Source organism: Laccaria bicolor, genomic scaffold, assembly GCF_000143565.1.
Source record: "Laccaria bicolor S238N-H82 LACBIscaffold_3 genomic scaffold, whole genome shotgun sequence".
Classification (NCBI taxonomy): domain Eukaryota; kingdom Fungi; phylum Basidiomycota; class Agaricomycetes; order Agaricales; family Hydnangiaceae; genus Laccaria; species Laccaria bicolor.
This window is the reverse complement of record NW_001889874.1, coordinates 659,635-687,434: the sequence shown is the minus strand read 5'-3', so window position 1 is coordinate 687,434 and position 27,800 is coordinate 659,635. Positions and strand designations below refer to the sequence as shown.

Below are 27,800 nucleotides of genomic sequence, written 5' to 3'. Positions count from 1 at the left end.
AAATTCGATTTTAATGATTTTACCAATGAAGGTCATCTCTAATAAATACACTACATACAATTGCAATGATGCAAAGAGTCAATGCACATACCTGTCTCAGTTGACTAAAAATGCAAATGCGTGGAATCTGAAAATAGGACTAAGGCTTTGGAACTGGCAGCAGTACACATTGTGACATTATACTTGGATTGTATCTGGTTACCTACCATGAAATAGGGCACAAAGAGGCTCTAGAGTAAACACCCAGCGCAGGGAGAAGAATTGCATTACTACCAAAGGGTTTAGAAACACATAATGGATTTATCGTGGAAACTTGTGCTTATACAAGAAATACAGAAAAGACGACATAGATGCCTAAACGGTATGTCTGAAACATTTAAAGACTAAACTACACCTAAGAAGTAAACGTGTGCAGACTTAGCATGGCTCGCGGCCATTCAGAAAGTCATGTATGGCAATTCCCGCATACACATCAAAGACTGATGTGTCTGAACGTCACAAATACAAACATGGGAAAAAAACACATTCTATTATATGAAATATAATAAGAACCCCCTGACAATTAAGAAAGACATTTGAAAACACCTTCAGAGTGTCTCCCGACCTCTGTAATGAAAAGACAAGCCAAGACAAGGCATTTTAAACCAGTAACCGGGCCATAGAAAAGAAACACACGAGATCATGCCAAGCTAAGAATAGCTACATCGGCTAACTCCACGTACACATCAAACACAGATGTATTTGAAAATGAAAGACACGACACTACAAAATCTGTAGTGTTCACAGAGATAGACTACAAAATACACCACACGTTCACTAAATTTCATACTTGTAATTCGGACTGAAGTATCCCACATTAAAAACACATGTAAAACATAGATAGGGCTTTCTGGAGTATATAAGGAGTGAGCTAGCAGGTCAAAAGGCAAGCAATCACCCCCCATTGACCAGCTAGTTGCACTCCAAGTAAGAGACTTAGGAGGTGGACAGTTGTAATCAATTAAAAGGAGATTTCTTCGTGGTCAGAAAAGTGCAGTGTGAACAAAGCCAGCATGCTTGGGAGTCAACTTGCTTGGAGACTTTTGAATAAGAGGTTTTAAGGACACAGTATCATTTAGATGAGACAGTGTACTTGTACCCTTAGTTTTGGAGCGTAGTGACATAATAAAAACTCACGGGAGTCATAAAAGTCAATTGAAGTTGTTTTTTGTGTTAATAAAAGAAACTGTGATCAAAGAACTTTGCATTTAAGAGACCAAGTTCCCAGAAAGACATACTTTGTTCTATTGAACTATTCTAAACCACACCTTATAATAAAAACCCATTTTGAACAAAATCTCTTGAGACTTAAACTAAGAAGATGAAAGTGGTATTTCTCAATACCAAAAGCCCTCGAACTCATGCACTGAGATTGTGATAGTGTGTGTGTGTGTGTGTGTGTGTGTGTGTTTAGGTGTTTAGGGTTTTCCTGACACACTTGATTCTTGTTTGTGTGTTTTGCACTTTCATGGTCATCCCCATGCAACATGTATCATCATGATATGCATCTTTCAGATTAAGTATATATTTAGTAGGAGTAGTTACTGACAAATCAGTTCACAGTATGTAGCTAGTCCAGCTTTGTGTTAAATACAGATAATAGTGTAATGGAGTCCATATTGAATATGGTTGACAAAGTTGGCAGTCCAGTCCAGTTTTATATTGGATACAGTTGACAGTCCAGCAGAGTCCAGTTTTGTGTTGGGTGCAGCAGTGGAGTCCAGTCCAGTCCAGTTTTGTGTTAGATACAGTTGTCAGTCCAGTCCAGTTTTGTGTAAGACACAGTTGCCAGTCCACTGGAGTCCAGTTTTGTGACAGTATGTAGTGAAGTCTCAATATATAGTGAAGGCCAGTGAAGGCCAGTGGAATCCAGTGGAGTCCATGTGGATTATGTGGGGGATGGTAAAGTATTGCTCAAGTGGCTTGGATGACTCTTCCAGGCCCAGGCAAATCCAGGGTGAGTTATCTCTGAACTGCAATACTTTTGTCACTCACCCATCTGCAAAGGGGCCATTTCAGCATGCCTTTTTCCTCCAACTCATTCGCCAAGTCCTCTCATCAGAGGCTCCTTTCAGCCTGAAGCAGGACCCGGACATGCACCCCAAGGCAGCTTTTAGGTTTTCCATGCATTTTTGGTGGCATTACCAAAGAGCTAGTTGGATCAATGGCTGGTATGGTATGTGTCTTTTTCCTTTCTGGCAGTTGCCCCATCCCCATCTTCTAATCTTCTCTATAGATATTCTTCCTGAGGCTCCTGCATAGTCAGTAGAGCATTGAAGTTGGTGGTCAGATTGTGAAAGTAGGTGCCATGCTGCAGCACCGCTTCAGTGAGGTACTTTGCCTGCGTGCTGCAGAGGTTGTAATGCATTTGCAACACCTGTAGCATTGCAAAGAGTGTCAGTGTTGGGTTTCACTCCCCCCAGTGGCCAGTGACTCACCTCTGACTGTTGGCTTGTACCAGTCTTTGCCAGCATGCAGTTTGAAGTGTGGCGAATGCCATGTGGAGGGGACTGAGTATGCAGTACATCAAACTGAAGTCTGGCTGTATGCATGTAGGACTTATTTAAGTATGAAACACCACATATGAGTGGGATCATTCCTGAGAATGGCAAGGTGAGGTTTATGAGTAATAATGAGTGTATGTGCAAAGATCAGGAGCACTGGGATCATTTGAGAGAACCTGAACAGGACATTACTACCTAAACTAGATGTATTACATGTTTTCAAGTGATGCCTCCACATATACATCCATATACCTGCACTCAATGGAAGAGCTTGAGGAATATCAGAGCTCTTGCCTTTTGTTTGGTGCTAAATGGGGACGAGGCTGAAGTGGTGTGAGTACAAGAATAAAATTTGGCAGGGAGGCCTGCTATCTTTTAAATTCTGGTGCCTTGTCATTCCAGCAGAATTTGGGCATTCTGTATTTGATACCGGAATGTTCCACGGAATTTGCAGGAATGGAACAGAATGAACAGAACATGTTTGGCTGTCCCTTGTTTGTTTATTTCACACATGTTACCAAACAAACCTAACATTCCTTTCCACCCCACACCATCATCCTCTTCCTCGCCACCTCCCTTTCTGACTGCTGATACCCTTTGCACGGGGATGAACGTGAAAGTGCGAAACAGGCAAACAAGGATCAAGCGCATCGGGGGAAAACCCTAAACACCTAACACTCACTCACACACACACACACACACTATCACAATCTCGGTGCAAGAGTTCGAGGGCCTTTGGTATTAAGAAATACCACTTTTGTCTTCTTAGGTTCAAGTCTCAAGAGTTTTCGTTCAAAATTGGGTTTTTATTATAAGGCGTGGTTTAGAATAGTTCAATAGAACAAAGTATATCTTTCTGGGAACTTGGTCTCTTAAATGCAAAGTTCTTTGATCACAGTTTCTTTAATTAACACAAAACACGACTTTAATTGACTTTTATGACTCCCGTGAGTTTTTATTATGTCACTACGCTCCAAAACCAAGGGTACGAGTACGCTGTCTCGTCTAAAATGATACTGTGTCCTTAAAACCTCTTATTCAAAAGTCTCCAAGCAAGTTGACTCCCAAGCACGCTGGCTTCGTTCACACTGTACTTTTCTTGACCACGAAGAAATCTCCTTTAATTGATTACAACTGTCCACCTCCTAAGTCTCTACTTGGAGTGCAACTAGCTGGTCAACGGGGGACGATTGCTTCCTTTTTGACCTGCCAGCGCGCTCCTTATATACTCCAGGAACCCCTATCTATGTTTTACATGTGTTTTAATGCGGGATACTTCGGTCCGAATTACAAATATGAAATTTAATGAACGTGTGGTATATTTTGTAGTCTATCTCTGTGAACACTACAGATTTTGTAGTGTCGCGTCTTTCATTTTCAAACGCATCAAGTGTTTGATGCGTACGCGGAGTTAGCCGACGTAGCTATTCTTAGCTTGGCATGATCTCGCGTGTTTCTTTCTATGGCCCGGTTTACCAGTTTGACAGATGACATCACAAAATGATTAACGTTTCCTGATGCGTTGATGCGCATGCGTACGCGTTTACCAATAGTCTTCGGCCTTCCGTCGCTTCCGAGTTTTTAATTAAAATGCCTTGTCTTGGCTCGTCTTTTCATTACGGAGGTCGGGAGACACTCCGAAGGTGTTTTCAAATGTCTTTCTTAATTGTCAGGGGGTTCTTATTATATTTCATATAATAGAATGTGTCTTTTTCTCATGTTTGTACTTGTGACGTTCAGACGCATCAGTCTTTGATGCGTACGCGGGAACTGCCGTACATGACTTTCTGAATGGCCGGGAGCCACGCTAAGTCTTCATACGTTTACTACCTAGGTGTAGTTTAGTCTTTCCATGTTTCAGACATGCCGTTTAAGCGTCTATGTCGTCTTTTCTGTATTTCTTGTATAAGCACGAGTTTTCACAATAAATCCATTATGTGTTTCTAAACCCTTTGGTAGTAATGCAATTCTTCTCCCTGCGTTGGGTGTTTACTCTAGAACCTCTTCGTGCTCTATTTCATGGTAGGTGAATCTTAGATAGGATCCAAGTATAATGTCACGACGCGTACTGCTGCCAGTTCCAAAGCCTTGTCCTATTTTCAGATTCCACGCATTTGCATTTTTAGTCAACTCCGCCGGGTATGCACATTGACTCTTTGTATCATTGCAATTGTATGTAGTGTATTTATTAGAGATGACCTTTTATCGGTAAAATCGTTAAAATTGAATTTTATATGGGTGAGATGGTTTCATCCGTATCACTGCATCGTACAACGGGGACAACGACAACATGAAACAGATGCTGGCGCAACAATGCAAACACGCCAGCTGCCAAGGTGACACAGCGACGGGGCGATGACGAACGCCAGTGCTCATGGAACGATGTCCAGCACCCACAACACACGACACACATGACAGAACACAAAAACAACCTAACGCCCACGAAAAAATGCCCAACGCCCACGAAAAAACATCTAGCTCCCACGAAAAAACACCCAGTGCCCATGATGGTGCCACCCAGCCCATGCCCAAAGACCAACCCCCACGAGGATGTGTTTGGGCTGACCTTGGGCAATGACAAAGTGCCGAACAAAGGTCTGAGTGCCTTGCTTTTTCTCCACACACTCTGATAGCTGACTCTGAGCCATACAGTCAAGCATAGGGGGTTAGACCACTTTTCTGCACAGCGTGCGAGAAGCAGCATCGTCCAAGGCTCAGAGGGTAGCATATTCATTTCATGAATGGATCTTTTTTGACACTCTGTTCTAGTGGTGTCGAACAGGGTCCTCCCCATGGCTGGTAGCCAAAATCTCAACCCTGCCCGCCAACAAGCCTCATCTGAAGCACTGCTCCCAAGTCAAGTTTCTGCCAGCAATCATGTGTGCAAGAGCCATCCAGCGATGCAGCCGTCCTACCAGCCACCAGATGTTGAGATGGGTTCTGTGGCTGGACTATCCACAGGTCGTGGCTCGACTCATAAGTCAGTTTCGGGTTAGGATAATCAAACTTGTGTACTTTACACTCCTCCACATAGTCCAGTTGGACTCCAGCTGGACTCTGGCAGACTCCAGCTGGATTTCTGGAGTCCAAATGGAGTCCAACTATCATACAACCAAATGTCTATATTTCTGGATCATCCAGGTGGAGTCTGTCTATCTGGAGTCTGTGTTCGTCCTGGATGAACATGCCTGTAGCATGAATAAAGTCTCATGCCCAGAATGTTGACACAACTTATTTATTGCAGTGTTTATCCTGGATGAACACACCTTGAACAAGATATCATGCTCAAGGGTACCATGTGAAATAAGTAATGCTAGTTATTCATTATATATATGCCTACACTCCACTGTTTGTCCCAGACAAACACACCTGTAAGCAAGTTGCATCAGTTATTTCACATGCCAGCCTGTGGCATAAGATTTATTTCAAGCTGTTTCAGCTGTGTTTGTCCAGCATGAACAACTGTGTTATAGGCAACATGTGAGTACATACAATCAAGAGTTCACCTAAATTGTTTCACACCATAGCCCAAATCCGCAAAGTGATATACCCTCAACTTCACCCCAAAGAACTCTTCCGTCTCCATACAGTCCTCTTTGTTACTCAGCCACTTTACCATTTCTGGATACTCTGCTACATGAGGAAAAGTCTTGGTTCAAAAGTCATGCCAAGTTGATTTGCTGATAAAGAGATTCGGAATGTCTCTACCGACAGGCAGTCTAAGTCCAACTGGCCAAGTCCCATCCTTCTGCATCTTCTTGAATTTCTTCTCAGCCTCAAGAAGAGCAAGATACCAAGTGTAATGCTCCTAAAGTTTCAGAGCATTAGCAGTACAGCATAAAGCCACTGGAATCTCAAGAGCATCTGCCATTGCAGTTTGCTCTTGAGTGAAGTGAACTTGAACACCTGGAAGCTGAGCTGAGGCAGAGGCAACAGTAACAGATTGGCTAGTGGTAGCAGGAATAGGAAGACCAGCACTAGCAGCAGAGACAACAACAGTAGATGAGAGACTTGGTAAAGCAAAGTTGCTCTGTGGAATTATTAAATGAGCTCTTTACACTCCTCCACCTAATCCTACTGGACTCCTGGTTTCCTACCAGACTGGACTAGGACTGGGACAATTTTTATGTTGGCTGATCACCATACAGATTTTCTGTCCAGAATCCACCGGAATCTGCCAGAATGACCGGATTCCTGCAGGAATTAGGGGGGCACTGATAAGATCTCATGTAGGGGTACATTTCCGTAGAATATGGTAAAAAGTAATATACCGTTCCAGTGTGAGATGGTATGTGTTCTATGATGAAAACTCAGAACTCATTCAGACATATGTGCATATTTACAATCAAGGTCATCTTGTACTGCTCAGCTTTGTGTTTGATGAGCATGACATCTGGCCCATGAAAAGAAAGCAAGAGGTCAATTGAAATATAAGTCACCAGGTGAGATGGAGAGGGAGGGTAACCTCCTGCATGCTCTCACACATTTTCTGGGTTGTGCAGTCTGTATCAGGTTAGAAATACATCATAAGACAACAAATTGAACCAAGATAATATGGATGAAAAAGGGAATTTTCCTTATTTGGTAAAGCATAGTAAGATTCTTTTCCTCCACTAGACCCATTCTACTATAAACGGAGATAAGCTGACAAATAGTCCTCTTATTTGGTAACCTCAATCCCTCTGTCCTTTGCTCTATAACACTCTGCATGTCCCTCATTCCAGGTGTGTCCATTTCAAAATCTGAAAAGCAGCAATTCAACTTTTTTCTATCAAAACTTCCTTACTTGTGCTTCTTGTAATTACTACCTTGTTGGTTATCCTCTTCTTTCAGGGAGAAAACAGAATGTTGGAACTGTGGTAAATTTTACACTATCACCCCAACCTACCAAGTTGTTTGTAGCCATGAGGAAACAACTTGTGTTTATCGTGACCCCAACTCTGCAAATGTGTCCTGCATCATAGTTCTAGAAAGAGCAGGTAGATATTTCATATGTATCTGTTGTGGAAAGAGGACCAGAGTATGAAAGTGACTTTTTGCTTTGAAATTCCCTCTGACAGCTGCTCATCATTAGTAGGAGCATGCACGCAAATGTTACGGTCCTGCAAATGTGAGCAGGGTCCTTCAAGCTGTGATCCATCTCATTAAGATCCTTCAACCAGCCTGTCAAAGGGAAGGCAAACACACACATGGCCCCACTGCAGATTCCCCTCAATGATGCCACTATGTCTACTCCAAATGAACAGCCATTTGTGCCAAATGATTCTGCAGAGCAAGACAATTCAGGGACACTTGTGATAGTTTCCACCATTTCACCCTTAAGCCATTCTATGAACATCTCAGCTGCATCTGAGGCACCAGTGTCTCATGCAAACTCCAGAGGCAATATCCCTGTAGCTTCCACACTGGGTGGCAGACACACAGAGTGGGGATGCTGTTACCTGGTGTAATGCTCTTGTTATAAACTCTTTTTCTTCATATGTACAGCTGCCCATTATACTTAACAACTGTAACAGCTCTGGTATCCCAGAGGGGAGGCATTAGGACACCTGGCCATATATCGTAGCTGTGACCCAATCCACATATATTTGAGTGATGTGGCTAATAGGGAAGGTACATATGGATGGGTCACAACAAGATATAACTAGAAACAAACAAAGTACAATATTAGCATCCAATGTCATGCAAGGAGCATACTAGGTAATGGACAGCTGTTACAATCCATCTTGGGCTGCATCATAGCTTAGGCCATCTCCACCTCTTATACCAGCAAGTCTCTCTGCTCCACACCCAAACCCCCCTTCTCCCTGCTGAATCCTGCCCACTTCTCACCCATCTCTCCCCTTGACCTCCCAATAAAGACTTCAATGACCATCCACTCAGTAAAAGCAGGAATGACAGATGGTCAACTCCCAGCTTCTATCATTTCTTTGGCCTGTGCAAGAGCTGCAGTACATTCTAAATATCATCCCCAGGCAAGGTGCAGGCCTGTAGCTGAACAATTTGTATAATTAGCATTGATATTAAGCTCTTCAATAAGACACTTTCTCAATGCTGGAGACAGTTTGTCTTTTCCAATGAACCAGTGACCTAGAGATGAACCTTGTTCAACAGTGGATGAAAAATGACCAGCAGATGTAATATGAAAGCCTGCATAAGAGCCAGAGTGTGCAGATACAGAATGAGACCCAATGCTAGAACCAAGATGGTCTGTAAATGCAGGCAGAGATATCTGTTCTGCTCATCATCTGACTACTCTAGATAGTTTTCATCTGTTGGTTTGCACTTCATGATTGATTCATAGTGTCCTTGGACACTCCAGCCATCTTCTTCATATTTGAAGATGCAATAGGCAGGTTCTATGTAGAGTGATTAATATATATATTTACCAGAAATAGTCTTGGGAACCAAGACCAATAACATCTTGAATGGTTTCAAACTTGCTGATATCAGAGACATTGGCAATGAAAGAGGACTTGGTGATGTCAATATCAGGTGGGGGTGGTGGGAAGACAAAAGACAATGACATGGCAACAAAGCCAACATGTTTGGTCAGCTTTCAGAATGTGCCAGGAGCGAGGGTATATCATTTGTGAACATTGTGGAGCTAATAAAGCCTTCATGGTGTAGTCATTTATTGTGGTGGTAAAAGCTGCCCAAGTGATCAAGTAATCAATTCCTGGTCATCCTTTCTCAAGTCCTACCCCCTTCCTCCAGTCCTCCCCTCCCTCCACTTCTTCCCCCTTGCTCTATCTAGATTGAGTGTAGAAAACTTTAATATGTAGTTCTAATCAATGAATTCATTATTCATTTGACTTAACCCTCTTTAACTATAAATGTCCTAAGGAAGTTCTAGGATTAAGTTGTCAGCAGAAGGCCTGAGTTAGATTAAGTCACATGTTATTTCCATACTTTGTCCATGGTCTGATCAGAAGAGAGAAGTTAAAATGTATGTTGTATCTGTAATTTAAGTTCTATTCTGGTGGATTCCTGCAGATTCCAATATAATTCCTGTGGACTCTAGTGGACTCCAGTGGATTCTGGTGGATTGCAGGAGGAATGGGTGGAGCACTGTAAAGTAAGGTAGAGGGCATCCACTAACTTCTAACATCACATGTTGTTACATCTCTGTGACATGCCTTTTCAGATTAGGAAAGTTTGCTCATAAAAATGAAAGAAATGTATGATATTCCCATTGAAGTGTTTAAATATAGGTTAGATACAAGTTTACAAGCATTGATCATGAGTTATGGGTCCAAGCAATGGAAAATATAAAAGTATGTACCATAATGAAAGTGAATTAAATTGAGAAGGGAGAAGGTCAGCTTATTTTGGTCTTTTAAATGTCATCCATAAGTGTTTGTGGAAGAATATGATGTCCACGGTACTTTTGTGCTGCCCAGGCAGCTTGACTGCCATTTAGCCCCTTTTCATATGTATAATTGATGTATTCAACAATATTTTGGGTCAGAAACTGCAAATATCAAATTTCCTCCCATTATTTCTCTTTACATCTCAAAAATACTACATTTAGAGTAACTCTATGTAATTACAGTTGGCAAAAAGTGTTTTGGTTGCCAATGGCAAAGAATATTGTAAAAAAGTACCTTTCCTGAAACAGTCACACTTGGCATGTGACATTGGAAGCAAGTGGATGTCCTCTACCTTACTGCTCTGCTTGGCCCATGTCACCACCAGCAACATCCCCCTCAATGTAGTGGTATATAAACCAACTCTCCGCCCAGGCCATTTTGATATCACAGTCCCCATAGCCCTTGATCTGGACATGATTGGCTGCAGAACCACTGTCCACTGGGTACAGACCGCAAATGTTCATCATTGCATTGTCTTACTGCAACTGGGCCTGCCACCCCCTTCATGCCACATGACACAGTCAGCAGAGCCCCCCACCCCTTCAAAGCACCCAAATACAGTCCCATGTCCATACAATCTTCACTCTCTCAACAAAAAGTATTTGCAACTCAGCAGCTAAAGAGAACATGTGCCTGGTACCAGATCTGTCATTCAACAGCAACATCATCACATTTAATAATGACCCAACTGAAAAAGCTATCAACTGGCTGTAAGTGCCAGTGCAAATCTTTGTGAGTAAGAAACTCACACTCCAACCCTACCTTCCAGGCTCCAGCAAGTCCAGGTCATACTGGAGCCCAATGCAAGTGGTTCAAAGTGTAATGCAGACATTGCTTTGAATTACACCAACTATGCAGCTCAGGAGCATGGGGAGCTCATATAGGAGGGTTCTGAAAAAAAGCCATGCACTGACCGCAGAGGAGCCTGCTCAAAACATAGGCATAGGTGTGTAGGTGATCCAGCCCAAAAACTTGGGCGGCTCAGTCAAAACCTCCAGAAAACTGGTCTGACTGTTTTGAACAGCTCATATTCAATAGTTAAAGATGGATCTGCTTCCTCAATGGGATGGGAGGGTCACCCACACTAAGTGACTGAAAATTTGAAGCAGCCTACTCTAGCAGTGCAATGAAAGATGTGGTGGCCAAATTTACCCTGTCCACTATGAGGAGTACATCTTTTGCAGAGAATTCCTTTGACTTTGATTTAATCCAATAAGGGCTTAAGATCTCTTCAAAATCTCTTCAAAAGCCAACCTTCCTTGCCAACTGCGAGGGCTGGATATTCACATGCCACTCCTCAGCACTGCCATGGCTAAGGGACTCTTGCAATGAACTCAGCACAACAATTGCAGACTTGCTGCATCCATTGGCATCAAATGAATCTGTTCACCAAAAGCAGACAATGTTAGAGGCCCACACATCACCTGCATCATAGGCTACTATCAGCAGTATTCTAAGGTGGCAGTATAGCAAATCTGCTGTTTTTGATGTGTTTAAACCATGCCTTCACTAGGACTCCAATCTCATGGGCTTCCAGATTTATTTTACAGCCTATTGTCCAGAGAATAATGTGAGGAAATTTTTGCTTTTCCAAGAGCTGAACTGACTCTGCACAGATGTTTTTTGAAGCAGTTTGTGACACCATTCTTCTCTGACATTGCAGAAAAATTCCACTGGTGTGCTGAGTGGCATGAGCAGAGATACCCAAATGCCAAGCCCCTGTTTGGGTGCTTCTGGAACCTCTGCGTGAATGGTATGTTTCCAGGTCTGTCTGCCTTCTCATGATGTGTGTTCTCCCTGGTCTGTTTTCCATCCCTTTCTCCTTTTCCTAACTTTGCTGCACCCCACTGCAGGAAGTGGCTTTGACCACACTCAAAAACCTGGCTGGTTCTCTAGGAGGCTGGAGTTGTTATTGAGCTCCCTTCATGGGTCTTTTTGGCATACCCATCCTCACTTCTGTACCACTTCAATATTGATGTTGATGGTGCTTTTTCATCATGACAAACTTTGAATTTCAATCTAATGTGCCTTTCAAGATATTGATTTTGTCTCCACTCCAGCCTACTTGGGAAAGCCCAACTCATTTACAGGGCAATGGCAGAGGGAGCTTTGTTTTTTTAATGAAGCAATGCTTTACCAATTGAGGTCTTTATTGTCTCTCTATAATTCTGCCAAGCTCTGCCTGAGCTCCACTGAGTTCAGGTAGCTTTTGATAACAGGGCACATATTGAGTTGGCAGGTGGGTCACAGCCAAGCTCTGCAGGACTCAGGCCAGTCCTGAGAACTGGGATTTCACCTCAGCCAGGACAGGACCAGGACAAGGGTGTTTTTGATGCAACTGCAATAAAATCACATGACTTTATACAGGTCATCTCACATGCAAGTTTAAACATCACAATAGTGTCACAGTGTGTGACATCACTTCTTTTCTTCAAACACAACCCAATGAGCTGCCCACAACAACCACAACATGATGCCCAATGCCAACCATAACCTGCAATGAACATGAAAGGACACCCACACATGGAGACATTGTCACCACCCATGAAAACCACCACCACCATTTCAAAATGCACCAGACAGAAACCATGTGCCACATCATCAGGAAAGGGCTGGAGGAAAGGAGAAAGCATGCTTGGTGCATTTGAGTAGTTAGTTGTACATTCTTGTCATGTCTTGCATGTTTCTTGTTTTCTTGTCATTACAGTTGTCAGTGGTATTCTTTTTATTGTCTATTTATATTTCTATTTCACAGTATTTCATCATTAAATATACCAATTCTTGGTGGATTTGGATGGAAAGGGGTTCACTGGAACCACATGAATGGGGGCTACAAAATGGGCCCAAGAAATTCAGAATTGAGAGATGGGAGGGAGTGCAAAATGGGCAGGGTATAGAAATTCAGGCATGGCAGTTTTTTGAGTCATAATACTACTAGAAACAGATGTGTATAAAGTGAGTAGGACCATCCCCCAGTCACTGTGAAGAGAGAAGATATCTTCTGATATTTTGGCAGACCAACATGTAGACACAATGGTCAGAGCATCTGTGAATAACCAGAGCAAACAGCTGGAAGATGAGCACAGCAATACTGAGAACTAGTTGAGGATTGTTCATAAACTTGAGACACTGAGTTTTTGCTCACAGCATATGCCCACGAACTATCCCTGCCACAATCTTGCTCCTGAACTGGGGCATCCTTCATTGTTGAAGATCGTTTGGATCCTCCTCATCAACTCCCACTGTTTCTTGCAAATTGGATTACTGCCTAACTACATGCCACATAGTTATGAGCCCAATATACACCCCAAATATAGAGGCTGGAACCCTAAGATATAGCCAGCATGAGAGTTGGGGGAGGCACATTATGAAATCCTGCCTTGCATGCAGATTAAAGCAATGCTAAAAAGAGATCAAGAACCATACCAGAGTCTCCAGAACAGGCTTGACTTCTATCAGGTGACAGACACTGTGATGGTAACAGTAGGAACTGTATAGGTGAACAAGATTATGTGAACAAGGGCACCAGAGTCGTGCATTTACCCTCCCCCACATACTCCATGTGGAGTCCAGTGGATTCTGGTGGCCCACTTGCTAGGCCAGATTGGCTTGCAAAATGCTCAGTCCACTGACCTCAAGTCCAGTCCAGTCCAGTCCCAGTCCAGTCATAGCTCACTGGATTCCATTGGATTCCAGTGATTTTAGTGCATTATTGCTTATTACTTATTGTTATTAATCATGACTACTACAAAAAAAGCGATAATAGACAACTACATTGATAGAACAGACTTACATTTACATTAATAAAATTACAAGCCTAATCTTTCACACATCAATATATGTGAGAGCTTGCTGCAATAATGATCAATAATTTTGTTCAGTCTGCAGGATTGTGTCACATGACTTACTTAATGTGACATTCAAATGTTACCACCCATATCATCATGTTTGCTGTTACTTGCATGTCCATCTATTTCCCTCCCATCACCACTGCCACCTCTCCTTCACCACTGCCAACATTTCACAAACGTTGGTGGTGGTGTTGACCACTCTTGAAACATTTATTGTGCTCATCATCATCCCAGATGATTGTGAATTATTAGTCTTTCTACCTGAACTTGATGATTTCTTTAAACTGTCTGCCATATAAAGATTGAGGTATAATGACAAGGAGATCAAGTTAGAGGTAACTATGAGCTGATTGGGTGACTAGAAGATAGAATGTGTGATGTGGGTGCAACATGTTCTGCCAGTAATGGAAGGATCTGTTCTTACCGAGATCTTGATATTGTAGGGTCGATCACATGGAACCTCACATGAACATAGGGAGATTTCCCAGTGTGTCCACCAATGTTAAAGTATGCTGACTCTGATGTTGGAAGGTGCAAAACCATTATTGCATACAAATGATCCTTGCTTGCACCTTCCCAAACAAGCCTTGGCAAACGAGGTCTTCATTGTCTCCCTGTAATTCCTGCCAAGCTTGGGTGGTTTTTTAAGGTAGGGGAAAAAAAAGTTGGCTGGGGGAGGAGGACTGAGCTTGGCAGGACTCAAACCAGCTCTGAGGGCTGAATTAGGATTGACCAGGACTGGGAGTGTTTTTTACTTGGATGGTGCTCATTGCTGGTATTGATGTTGGGGAACATTTTCAGGGTCCAGGGTGCATTTCCTAATATAGTAATCTGTCCCCAAAATAGCAGAAAAATTTGGAGGACAGTGCTGATTGTGGGTAACATTTTCAGGGACTAGCGTCCATTTCCACATATGGTAATCTAACCAAAAATGGCCAGAAAATCACCAAAACATTCAAATAGTTCTCACTGTTGTTTATAATATTAGGGTCCATTGTTCAGAATCTAGAGAAATGTCCAGATAAGGAAATTCTGATGGAAAAATAGCAAAGAAAATCAGACAAAAACCAGAAAAATTATAAATTCTGTCAGGCACTATCTTCAGGGTCTACTTTAGGGTCCATCCCAAAAAGGAAATCTCATATGGTTTGACCCAAAAGTGAAGAAAAATGATTCAGGTCCATGTAAGGGGATGTTGAGATGTTAGTCACATGACCAGTTACCACAAATGGTCAAAATGAAAGTCGTAGCCCTACACTGTAGCTTCCTGAATGTGTTTGAATTATGTTCTGAAGTGTTCCTGTTGTGGAGACATGAAGTAAAAAAAAAATCAAAAGAGTCGCATTTTTTTGTTGTTTTTTTTTGCATTTTTCTCCATGAAAACAAAACCAGACCCTGCAGGAATTGCGGAAGGACTGGAAAGTACAGCCCCATCCAACTTTTCCCCCCCCTACTTATAGCTCATTGTTCCCCCTTCTTTCCCTCACCCTTCTCATCATCCACCACTGCTACAACAATGACTCGCAGTATTGATGGCTCTGGGGTTTATTCTCTGGCCACTCGCAGATTAACTCACATCTGTGAAGTGAATTTTCTTAGTTGAAAAAGGGAACTTATTGGCTGGGCAAGGGTGAGATTTTTTGAATGCCAGTGAGTATTTTTGCCTGCATATATGCATCACTTTGTAAGTTCTGATGTTTTGGTGTTCATTTATCTAGGTTTGCATGTTGTTCTGATGCACAGGCTGCTGAGGCCAGTCATGCACATCATGGATTTGCCTCAAACACCCTGTCAGGGATAAAACTATTCAGAAACCCCCTTTCTGCGAAAAATAGTACCGCTTATATAGAAACCCCCTTTCTGATAGGACAAAGAATGTCGGCATAAAATGCCGGAAATTGATCATGTGATATGTTCTGTTGATCAAAGAACGCGATACGACTTGGAGACTCGACACGCAACTCTTGTGTGTCTTATGGGGTGTGGCAGCACAGCAGCGACCATTTGTGGAGCAGTTGCTGTCGCATGTCCCTTAACACTGTCGACTACGGCGTCTACCTGGCTGTGAAGACATGCGCTATTTAACAATTATGGTGATGTTGACAGGCCAACTAGAGGTGTGTACAGTAGATCATAACTCTTAATCACTATCTAAATATTCTTCAAGCTTGGGCAGGACCTTTTCATATGGCCGGTCTTATCACAAATGCCGCATTTTCGTGTTTGTGCTGCCTTCGGTTGTGCCCTTGCCCCTCCTCCTTGCGGACGTCCTTCGGTAGCACCTGTTATTCTCCGTTCACGTGGCCTGCCCTTTGGATTGAGGATTGGCGGCTCATGGAAGTCGTCGTTTTCAGCCTCGCGTCGACGCGAGGCGCTGTATTTTATGTCGGTAAGCGCATTCAATCTCATAGAAATACTACAAATACTGGGAGAGGTGGTTAGAAATGCTTGAAAGTCACTTGAATAATGTCTCATCATGGGAGTTATTGATACCACAGAACTAAGATGAGTGAGCGCGATGTCCTCGAGGCGAGGTTTGGGCGAAGAGCTACGCACGGTCACATGTCCTTGTTTGGGCAAGGCACGCAAATTCGCATTATGATGGGCAAACAAAAAATCATGGGGTTTCTCGCTTAACACAGAGAAACCCCTGATTTCTCGCAGAAAGGGGGTTTCTGAATAGTTTTATCCCCCTGTCAGCCCCCAACAGTCGGCAGTCAAGTCGAAATGTCTACATCACTGGTATCATGCTCAACAGGCCATGCTTTGCTTTCTCACAGCTCATCAACTTAGGAGGTGGATGGAAGGGTTGATCAGATGTGAATCAGGGATTTGGAGTGGTTTTTTTTTTGTCTGTGAGTGATGTATAAGGTGCATCTGCGATCATTCTTGTTCTGACTTTCCACTTTCCAGCACATGGTGTGCTAATCAAGCTATCCCTTTCAAAATGACAGATTTGGGCAGCTACAGCATTCTGGCAAAACATCATGAGGTGACTGACATAATCTATATTTTGTCTTTCACACTGTCAAGCTTACTGCCAGAGCTGATGCAGTCATTGACAGATGCTACGTGTGGCCTCAGGTAAGATCCCACAACACTAGTAGCTTTGTTTAACAATGTTGCAGAAGGATCAATAGCCCAAAAACAACCAACATCAGTCCTCCAGCTCCCAATGCTCCAGGTCCTGACCCCCTCACCTTGATCGCCCCCTTTGTAATCAAAGCCTTAGTTGCAGTCTACCCCTCTCTCCTCACCATCGCAGTTGAGGCAGCCCTGGCTATATGCGCAGCCATGGGTGCAATTCCTCACACACCACCATCAACAACCTATCTCCTCACCAATGCCCATCCAGCAAGGATGTCAGCCATCATTGCCATGATCATCCTGCTGCGCCTCCTCAGAAAACACATACTGGCGTGTCTGAAGGGAGGTGACTTCATCACAGGTCGAGTCCAGATGGCAATGCTGATCGTTCACCACACCTGCTTCCACTCCTCTCTTCCCTTCAACTCAACACTATGTCTTTTTCGGACTTTGTCTTAGGTACTACAAGAAATACATTATTTATTTTGCCTGTATTTCATATGAAGTGTTTGGTATTCTAGGATAAGAATTGAGCATCTAGCTAAGATTATGTGGAAAGGGTTCAACCAACCTTGGCCATGGAAGGGGGGCTAACCTTTCATGGCCTATTGGCACCTCTCATTGGAACATTGGAAGGTGAACTTTTGCTGATGCTCCCCAGTTCTATTACTTGCACCTATGCAATAAGTACAAAACACATCAACCACCATTCTGATCAGCTTACTCATTATCTTACTCATTAGGATTTTTGCTCCTTGCTCTCACTTAACATTGCCACATCAAAAGAATTACTTGTTTAAAAATACTCATATCATCGATGTCATCAACATGTCATGTCTATATCTACATCCATCAGAGTCTCAGAGTCCCAGAATCTGAGTCTGTTGGAGGAAGGGTGCATTATTTGCATCTGGAAGGGCTTCCCCCTTGTCCAAGATAGCTTTTGCTGAGTGATAGTCCAGTACACCTTTGGACCATTTGAAGGCTGTCTCGTAGTGGTTAAATTTCGGATAAGGTGACACCTCCATCACCACCTGTTTGGCCTCCTGTATGACATCCTCCTTTTCAACCTGTCAGAACATGTAATTATAAGAAGAGAAAAGAAATAGCACCTTGGAATGAAAGTCAGGTGATATTGGACAAGTGGCCCATACACGACCTGTAGAGTACCCGTACCCACAACCCCACGGGTTTACCTGTCAAAACGAGCCCAAGAACATCCAAATCAGTTAAGAATTGAGGGAGTTCTGCCTGAGTTCAACTGGTCATTACAAAATTTTGTAGCCTAGAATTTCGGACATCAAAGTAATCCATGGGTTGTCTGGTCCATGTCAAAATTACATCTGAAATTTCGGACATTGGTGCACTAATACAAATCTGGATGTTTTTTCGGCCACATTTTCGGGTACTTGAAGTACCAAATTTCAGACATTGGAGCATTCCATGGGGGCTGTCTGGCCCCTGTCAAAATTCCATCCGAAATTTCGGACATTGGTGCACTAATACAAATCCGGATGTTTTTGTGGCCACATTTTCGGAGCAGTGACATTCACCAAGTTAATCACAAATCCGGACATTTTTTCGGCCATATTTTTGGGGCAATGACATTCAGCATGTTAAATACAAATCTGGATGTTCATGTCCGTGGAGCTCTAGCTGGTGGCCCGCAGGTGTAACAGATGAACAGGCTCAACAAATGGCATGGCCCGCAGGTACCACAGAAGACCTGTTGGCCTGTGGGTCCAACAGAGCAACAAGTCATCTGCCATGGGTGTAACACAATTGTTCATTCACAGCTGTGACAGAACAATCATTGGTCCACAGGTGTGATGGACGAATCGTTAGTCCACGGGTGTGATGGACCAATTGTTGGTCCACAGGTGTGACAGGACAGAGTTTTTGGTCTGTGAATGAGCAGAGCAACAGGTGGTCCGCAGATCTAACAAAAGCAGGCCTGGCCTGCAGGTATAACAGAACAACTTTGGACTGGGGGTGCAATGGAACAGGCAATCCATGGGGGACCTATTTTTGCATTTAATTCAGGTGTATTTCTGCCACACTTTTGCAATTCATCTGGGCCTATTTTTGCATTTAATCCAGACCTATTTCCACAGTGTTTTTGCATTCCATCCAGACATAATTTTGCCCCATTTTTGAATTTCATCTGGACCTATTTCCCCCGTGTTTTTGCATTCCATCTGGATCTATTTTTGCATTTAATCCAGGTGTATTTCTGCTGCATTTTTGCATTTCATCCTGACCTATTTCCGCCCCATTTTTGTCATTTGTTCAGGCCTATTTCTGCCGCATTTTTGCATTTCTTCTGGACCTATTTCAGCCTCATTTTTCTTTCACATTTGATCTGGTCCATCCATCCGCCCTGTGGTCTGCGGGTAACAGAACCAGCCCCAAAGCCTGAAAATCCAATGGGTCATTGGGCTAAGCTATGAACTATAGCCTACATGTATCCGTGGGCCCAACATACAAGCCATGTCATATGAATTTGGCTGTTGGGCCCAACTATCAACTGTAGCTTAATACAATCATTTATTGATGGTCAAAATTACCCCCATTTAAGCCATGTGGCCAACCTATAAACCCTTAGCATTGATGTGGCAGCTTCATTGGGTGCAACAATCAAATATATATATCCCTACATCATTGGGCCAATGTACAGTATCATAATGTCTTTTGTAATTGGGCCCATTGGGGTAGCCCTATGACTTATTGGGACAATTGATAATTTCTATTGTTATGGTTCCATAGTGTATCTACTGAATGCCCTGAATACCTACTGAATTGCCAAGATTGCCATCATTGTGATGTCAAGGCAGGGAAGCAAGAGGATGATGACAATCACTTCAGTCACCCACTGCCAACTGACTATTAGTCATGCAAACTCCATGTAAGTTACATGACTAAATGTCATGGACCATATCTATATTCTAGATATATATGGGTCCTAGAAAGCTCTAAAATCTAAAATATATTCTTGAGACATGGACCCTGAAATGTCACACAAAAATTATAATGTCTGTGTCACACCACCAAAATATATTTTGCAAGTGAAATGCAGTAAGGATATATTTTTGGTGAGTGGGCCCTGAAATGTCACTGTCACACCTTAGAAATATATTTTTGCCCTGGCTTGGCCTTAGGATATATTTTGTGAGATAGATGTGGTAAGGATATATTTTTCTGGTCTGTAGGGGTGTCCAGGGTCCTAGTTTCAGCAAAAAACTTGTAATTTTTTTCCTGTCTGGGGTATATATTCTGGAAAATTATGCAATGACTTCCAGCAATAAGAGGCATCAATAGCATCTGTGGTCTACCTGAGTTGTTCAAGTATTATCCACTTCCAATGACACTATGAATACAGTTTGCATTACAGATTCTTTTAGCTGCTCAAAATTAACAAAGTCCTTTGTTGTTTCTCTCTTACTCTTTCTAGCTAATCATTGCAAGGTTCCTGAGTTGCTTAAGTATTATCCACTTCAAAACTATGAATACAATTCACACTGTAGAAATTCAATGCTCAGAGTGCAAAAAGTACTTTGGGCAGCCTTATAATACAATCTCTGCCACCTCTGCCTCTACTTCAGCTCTGAGATCTCCAGTTGCACCTTACCTGCATGTTCTGCTTGGTTGGTGAGTCTACTCTGCCATTTCTGTATGATTCCTTTTTTTTTCACCACCACTCCAGATCAAGCTGTCATTCCATATGTCAAATATGGCACCCACAAGATATCCTTTTGTTCACATTTCATCTAGGTGTTTGGCACTGCTCACTTCAGCTCTGAGATCTCCACTTGCACCTTATCTGCATACCCCACCAACAATATCAATCATCTCTTCTAACCCATTTTTACAAATAAAGATGCCTAATTGTTTGTGTGATCTCCTCAGTCCCATTTCCACTTCTACATTGCATCAGTTGCTTACATGAGTCAATCTTTTGCCAGCACTCTCTTGTTTCCACTGGGATGTCGATTTGGTGTGGCATATTTCTGTGTTGCACTTGAAATGATACATATCAGTCAAGCAACAGCAAGCATGCAGGGAATCATGGAAAATACAAAGAAGAACATTGTATTACAACATGGTGAACAGAAATTTGTTAGAGGAGAATGGATGTTGTTCCTAAATTTACAATCAAGAGTCAAGAGAAAGAGAGAGGGAGGGAGAGGAAGAGAGAGAGGAAGAGAGGAAGAGAAAGAGAGGAGAAATTTGTGGACTCTGAGCAGCTAAAAAAATCTGTAACTTGAAACTTCTTGATTGCTGGTATTGTTGACAGCTGGGCCTGACCAAAAGGTGCAACTGGCTTGGCAACTTGTAAGTTAGGCATGTACAGAAGCATGCTGTCCCCGTTTAGGTGGTGCGACACCAGGAACATTCTCTTTTGTGGAAATGGTCTGTTGGCCAGGCATTAGAAATGATGCAAAAACAACAATCTATTGATTGAGATAATGTACTGCAGAGCAAAGACAACAGCCCATGTTGGACAAGTAGGTAAGGGTGATGTTTATTAAGGTTGATGTGTATTTCAAGAGATGGTTATCACTACCCCAAACAACTCCATCAAAATGAAAAAGCACACACTACAAACTTTTGTAATGACAAAAAAGCGGACACTACAAACTTTGTAGTCTAAGTCCAAGCTTTTGTAGTCTGGGTCTGACTTTTATAGTCTATCAGTAAACTTGGTAGTCTATAAACTTTTGTAGTCTTTTGGATGGATCGGTAAACTTTGTAGTTGGCACTTTCATTACTATTTCTTACATTTTTCATTAGGATATTTCATTAGGCCCTTTGGTGCTTTCATTACCAAACACAAGGGGCAAACCACATTTAAAAAAGATTCATTGTTATCTCAACTTGGCAGCCACAAAAAGGTGATGAGGTGTATGTCAAATATTTATTAGTAGTTTGTTAGTGCAAGAATGACTTTCAATGACATTAAATAGTTGCTTCACCATTGTTGCCCAGGTAAAACAGGGTCTTTATTTATCATCCTTTTCTGGCAAGAATTTCTTTTGTTTCTCAGTCATTCCTGCTCTAACAAACTACCAATAAATATTTTACATACATGATATGACCTTTACTATTTAACATATTTAACGCCTTTTTATTACCTCTTCACAGGTCACGAATGTGGTTTGCCCCTTGTGAAAAACAATGATGATGTATATCACATGGGTTGTTGGGAGGGTGATCACATGACCAATTTCCCAAAATGGTCAGAAAACAAAAGTTGTAGCCCTTTACCGTAGCTTCCAGAATCTGTTTGAATTATGTTCTGAAGTGGTTCCATTGTGGAGATATGAGGTAAAAAAATTTCCTCACCACTGTCTTTTTTGACCTTTTTGTATTTTTCTCCATGAAAATAACACCAAACAAGATAATTTTAACACATTCAGGAAATTTAAAGAGGGGGCTACAATTATTGTATTGTGGGGAAAAAAATTTAAAGAAATGGCATTGAAAGAGCCAGAGAGCTGAATGAAATACCCAAATAAAAATTTAAAGAAATGCTATTGAAAGGGATAGAGAGCTGAATGAAACATCCTAATGAAAATTATATGAAATGGTAATGAAAGCACCAGAGGATCCAATGAAATATGCTAATCAAAATTCTAAGAAAGGGTAATGAAAGTGCCAGATAGTCTAATGAAATATTCTAATGAAAATTATATGAAATGGTAATGAAAGCACCAGAGGATCCAATGAAATATCCTAATGAAAATTTAAAGAAATGGTATTGAATGGGCCAGAGAGCTGATTGAAATACCCTAATGAAAATTCTAAGAAAGGGTAATGAAAGCACCAGATAGTCTAATGAAATATCCTAATCAAAATTCAATGAAATCAAAATGAAAGTGCCAGAGGACCTAATGAAATATCCTAATGAAAATGGTAAAGAAAGCACAGCTCCCAATGAAAAATCACAATGAAATCTAGAATGAAAGGGTGTGGAATGTGAATAGGATATTTCATTGCCCTTGCCTATACCTTGTAAAAGACTCCAGTGGTAAAATGAACAAAATAGATGGGCTATCCTAATGAAATCTCCCTCATAAAAGCACATGGAAAATGACAAAAAGGCTGTAGGACAGTTGTCATTGATTAATCATAAATAGTGGTAGCCACTAGTGTTATTGAAGAGGCCATCTGAGATGCAAAAGTTGGGCGAGTGTTTCAATTTTAACCAAAATTCATGCTCGTGATGTCTGCTAATGATCAAATTCAGATGATCCATCAATGGTGACATTGAGGACGACATTCTAGATGATCTTCATAGCAAGAACGTGGCAAAGCAATCATTGGGCACCAGGGTACGTCATTTACAATTTTGAACACATTCATGGCTGAGATTGATTTTACTTGGACACTTCGACATGAAATGCCAACCAGGAATATCCCATGGCGACATGAGAAGGTGTGACACCATCTTTTTATTAGCTATATATGTTGGCTCTGAGCTAGCACATTGCACAGAAACATCAAGCAGTATGTCGCCTATCTCTGGACAATTCCTTATGCCCTGCAGTAAGTTTTGCATCACCGCATTCTGTATCGTTTTAACCACCATCCACAGCAACCACCACAGAGAAATGTGACTCCGGAATGTCCACTCATGGTCTGTGTGCACGACAAAGTGGAATCTTCATGCATCAAAAAAGAATTGAAGTGGGGATGGCTTCATCGAGCAAGGAGATAGAGGTGGCTGCAGCTGCTCAATTATGTGTCTACAAGTTGTTTTGTTGTGATATGGTGCTGCAGGTGGGAGGGAAAGAGGTGTGAACAGATACATCACAAGAGGCAGAGCAAGCATCTTGGCTGTGTGAGTCATGGGTCCAAGGCTATTTTGTTGGGGAATGGTAGTGGAAAACAATAGATGAAACCAAGAAAGTTGGGGATGTGGCCAAGATGTGCCACATTGTGCATAGGCATAAAAAAGGAAATTTGCCTTATTTGGTAAGGCATAGTAAGATTCTTTTCCTCTACTAGGACCATTCTACCATATAAGGAGATAAGCTGACAAATAATCTCCTTATTTGGTTGACTTGCCTTTGTCCTTTACACTATAACACTCTGCATGTCCCTCACTCTGTATTCAATTGGAAAGATGAAAAGCAGTTGCTAATAAAGCTGCCTTGTCTGTGCTCCTTGTAATAATAAGCAGGGGTAACCCCAGGGTGTCTTTATCATGACCTACACCCTTACTCTTACCCTTACCCTTACCCCAACTTGAGGTTTTGGAAGGGTAAGGGTTGGGGTAGATGGGGTGTTTGAGATGTAATGTCTCTTTCTCAATCTTCATTGAGGAGTCATGTGAGAAAGACAATCTTTAAATTGGTAAGGCTTTTTCATCATGGACTAATGAATCAGAGTTAAGTATAGTTTGAGAGAGGAGAGTAACTATTAACATGAAAGGATAGAATAGGCTCTACTTATGTCAAAGACGAGTTGAGAATGATACAAAACCACTGATTCAGCAATAGATAGATGGGTGTCAAACTTTTGTAGTGTCAAAAAGGCAGACAAGACAAACTTTTGTAGGTTCAAAAAGTGGACACTACAAATTGTTGTAGTCTCAAAAAAGCAGACACTACAACTTTTGTAGTCTTGAAAAGCAGACAATACAAACTTTTGTAGTCTCAAATAGCAGACACTAGAAACTTTTGTAGTCCAAAAAAGGGGACACTAGAAACTTCTGTAGTATAACCAAAGGGGACACTAGAAACTTATGTTAGTAAAATTTGTAGTCTATTTCCGACATTTTGTAGTTTTTTGTAGTCTTTTAGTAAATTGTATAGTCTATTAGTAAACTTTAAACTTTGTAAGGTATGTCCAACTTTTGTAGTCTTTTGTAGTCTATCAGTGGTCCTTATAGTCTATGTCAGACTTTTTGTAGCCTTTTGCAGGCTATCCATGTCAATTTCCCTTTTGAGGTATGCACCTTCCTTTTTGGCACAATTTTCCCACGATATGATAATTGTAGCCTCTTCTCTTGGATTTCTAAATGTGTTGAAATCATCTTGTTTGGTTTTCTTTTCATGGAGAAAAATGCAAAAAATGCAAAAAAAAAAAAAGCTGGTGATGAGAAAAATATTTTACCTCATATCTCTACAATGAAAGCACTTTACAACATAATTTAAACAGATTCAGGAAGCTACAGTGCAGGACTACAATTTTTGTTTTTTAACCATTTTAGGCAACTGGTCATGTGACCATTCTCCTGATGACCCACCTGACAGCAGCCAATGAAAAGGGCTGGCCTGCAATGAAAAGTATCCAATGAAATATCCTGAATCAGTCCTCAAGAGAATGACACCTCAAAACTACAACTGGTTTATTCACACGATGCTTTCTTATCACACTAGAAAGGTTATTGCCTGCCAAGCCAAAAAAGCAGCTAAAGTGATGCAGGAAGAGGAAGGTGATGATACTGAAGATGATGAAGCTGAGTAAGCAAAACATGTATATAAACTCTACTTAACAAGTTTCAAACCCCACTATTGAATTATTAAATGTACACTTATAAAAATTGCAAACTGATTACTTAGCACTCTGATGTACCTTTTTTGCTTAGAAGTCCAGCAAACTGATGACTTAGCAAGTATTACTGGTTTCTGCCTCTGTCCATCGGAAATCCAGCAGAAGTCCAGCAGACGTCCAACAGACACAAAATCCGGCCAGTCCAACCATTTCTTGCTTCTAAGTGGCTTGAGCAGACTTTCACTGGACTTTGCCTGGACTTGCAACGGAATCCAACCATTTCCAATGGACTTCCAATGGACTGTCCACTGGGTCTGTTGGAAATGGCAGGGTCCGATGAAAGTCCGTCAGAGTCCGTTGGACAAGCAGTGGGAGTGTAAAGTACTGGAAATCCGGCAGGAATATGTAGGGCATCACTAAGACCTCCATTGCCACAGTCAAGCTGCAGTAGGATGCTGAGAGTGGACCTTGCCAATGGTACAAGCCAAACACCTGATGTGGATTGTTATATGGGTGAGAAGTACATAGATCCCATTACATAAGCATGAAGAAAATGGCATGTTCTTATCTCTCCCTTATTGCATCAAATCTAACCTCTTCGCTATTGATTACAACTTTGTCTGAAATGGAAACAAGAGCCAGTTCCTGCTGGCATATATAGCTCATCATTCCCCCTTCTTCCCCTCACCCTTCTCATCCTCCACCACTGCTACAATGATGACTGGCAGTATTGATGGCTCTGGGGTTTCTTCTCTGGCCACTCGTGGATCAACTCATGTCTGTGATGTGAATTTTCTTAATTGAAAAATGGAACTTATTGACTGGGCAAGGGTGAGATTTTTTGAATGCCAGTGAGTATTTTCGCCTGCATATATGCATCACTTTGTAAGTTCTGATGTTTTGGTGTTCATTTATCTAGGTTTGCATGTTGTTCTGATGAACAGGCTGCTGAGGCCAGTCATGCACATCACAGATTTGCCTTGAACACCCTGTCAGCCCCCAACAGTCGGCAGTCAAGTTGAAATGTCTACATCACTGGTACTGTGCTCAACAGGCTGTGCTTCACTTTCCCACAGCTCATTGACTCTGGAGTTGGATGGAACAGTTGATCAGATGTAAATCAGGGATTTGGAGTGGTTTTTTTTTGTCTGTGAGGGATGTATAAGGCACATATGCAATCATTCTTGTTCTGACTTTCCACTTTCCAGCACATGGTGTGCTAATCAAGCTATCCCTTTCAAAATGACAGATTTGGGCGGCTACAGCATTCTGGCAAAACATCATGAGGTGACTTACATAATCTATATTTTGTCTTTCACACTGTCAAGCTTACTGCCCGAGCTGATGCAGTCATTGATGGATGCTACACATGGCCTCAGGTAAGATCCCACAACACTAGTAGCTTTGTTTAACAATGTTGCAGAAGGATCAATAGCCCCAAAACAACCAACATCAGTCCTCCAGCTCCCAACGCTCCACATCCTGACCCCCTCACCTTGATTGCCCCCTTTGTAATCAAAGCCTTAGTTACAGTTTACCCCTCTCTCCTTGCCATTGCAGTTGAGGCAGCCCTGGCTATATGTGCAGCCATGGGTGCAATTCCTCACACACCACCATCAACAACAAATTGACCTATCTCATCGCCAATGCCCATCCAGCAAGGATGTCAGTTGTCATTGCCACAATCATTCTGCTCCACCTCCTCAGGAAACACATACTGGCATGTCTGAAGGGAGGTGACTTCATTGCAGGTCGAATCCAGATGGTGATCCTGATTGTTCACCACACATGCATCCACTCCTCTCTTCCCTTTGACTCAATGCTAATTGATTAATCTTCCAGAGTGCTGCTTTTTTTTTCTTGTGTGTCGCTCACTTCAGTCACCCATTTTTGGGTACCTATGAGGTTATCCAATTCTTTGAATTAGGGAACCTTAGTGGTACCCCATTCCAGAGTGGTATGACCCTCATACCAATTCCATCATACCATGGTATGGATGCCACATACCATTCCACCTCATACCATACCATTCCACCTCATACCATACCATACCATTCCATACCATTCCATACCATTCCATACCATACCATACCATACCATACCATACCATCATTCCATAGCTGTCACAGGGTGTCTGGGGTCCTTTTTACAAAATATGAAAATTATTTCTCCAGGCTGTAATACTGATCCATTGGGCTCCATTTTTTGTGGACTGGTTCTTCAGATTTCTTCTGACATTTTAAGCTACAAGTGGAGGCTATAGGGTGAACTTGATCTTTTGAAAATTCACTTGAAAATTAGCTTGATTGGGCTTTATCCCAGGGTTTGGCCATTTTCACTGTGGATAATCCATCACAAGCCACTTAAAAGTGTATATCTTGCCAGGCCATTTATATTCATGACAAATAAATTAATGTTGTATCCATCACAATGGCATGGCCTCTGAA

General features: G+C 41.9%; 5 protein-coding genes across 5 annotated transcripts; all 5 read left to right on the top strand.

The window, feature by feature from the left end:
* Nucleotides 1-1,966: 1,966 nt before the first annotated feature.
* On the top strand, nt 1,967-2,870 carry LACBIDRAFT_322498 (uncharacterized protein; the record flags this gene model as incomplete). The annotated part of the gene is made up of 6 exons (XM_001875976.1): nt 1,967-1,996; nt 2,047-2,215; nt 2,276-2,300; nt 2,423-2,435; nt 2,596-2,652; nt 2,748-2,870. 6 exons carry the CDS (start codon nt 1,967-1,969, stop codon nt 2,868-2,870), a joined length of 417 nt encoding a protein of 138 aa, XP_001876011.1.
* Nucleotides 2,871-4,504: 1,634 nt separating this feature from the next.
* Nucleotides 4,505-5,725, top strand: LACBIDRAFT_322497 (uncharacterized protein; the record flags this gene model as incomplete). Its single annotated transcript, XM_001875975.1, has 5 exons — nt 4,505-4,565; nt 4,670-4,682; nt 4,843-5,138; nt 5,313-5,523; nt 5,578-5,725. The coding sequence occupies 5 exons, from the start codon at nt 4,505-4,507 to the stop codon at nt 5,723-5,725; spliced, it is 729 nt and encodes a 242-aa protein (XP_001876010.1).
* Nucleotides 5,726-15,954: 10,229 nt separating this feature from the next.
* On the top strand, nt 15,955-17,313 carry LACBIDRAFT_322496 (uncharacterized protein; the record flags this gene model as incomplete). Its single annotated transcript, XM_001875974.1, has 5 exons — nt 15,955-16,156; nt 16,468-16,575; nt 16,681-16,686; nt 16,722-16,851; nt 16,908-17,313. 5 exons carry the CDS (start codon nt 15,955-15,957, stop codon nt 17,311-17,313), a joined length of 852 nt encoding a protein of 283 aa, XP_001876009.1.
* A 5,826-nt stretch (nt 17,314-23,139) lies between these two features.
* LACBIDRAFT_308502 (uncharacterized protein) lies at nt 23,140-23,572 on the top strand (the record flags this gene model as incomplete). Its single annotated transcript, XM_001875973.1, has 4 exons — nt 23,140-23,186; nt 23,266-23,290; nt 23,350-23,400; nt 23,450-23,572. The coding sequence occupies 4 exons, from the start codon at nt 23,140-23,142 to the stop codon at nt 23,570-23,572; spliced, it is 246 nt and encodes an 81-aa protein (XP_001876008.1).
* Nucleotides 23,573-26,160: 2,588 nt separating this feature from the next.
* LACBIDRAFT_322495 (uncharacterized protein) lies at nt 26,161-26,984 on the top strand (the record flags this gene model as incomplete). Its single annotated transcript, XM_001875972.1, has 5 exons — nt 26,161-26,204; nt 26,273-26,344; nt 26,562-26,567; nt 26,682-26,732; nt 26,777-26,984. 5 exons carry the CDS (start codon nt 26,161-26,163, stop codon nt 26,982-26,984), a joined length of 381 nt encoding a protein of 126 aa, XP_001876007.1.
* Nucleotides 26,985-27,800: the final 816 nt, after the last annotated feature.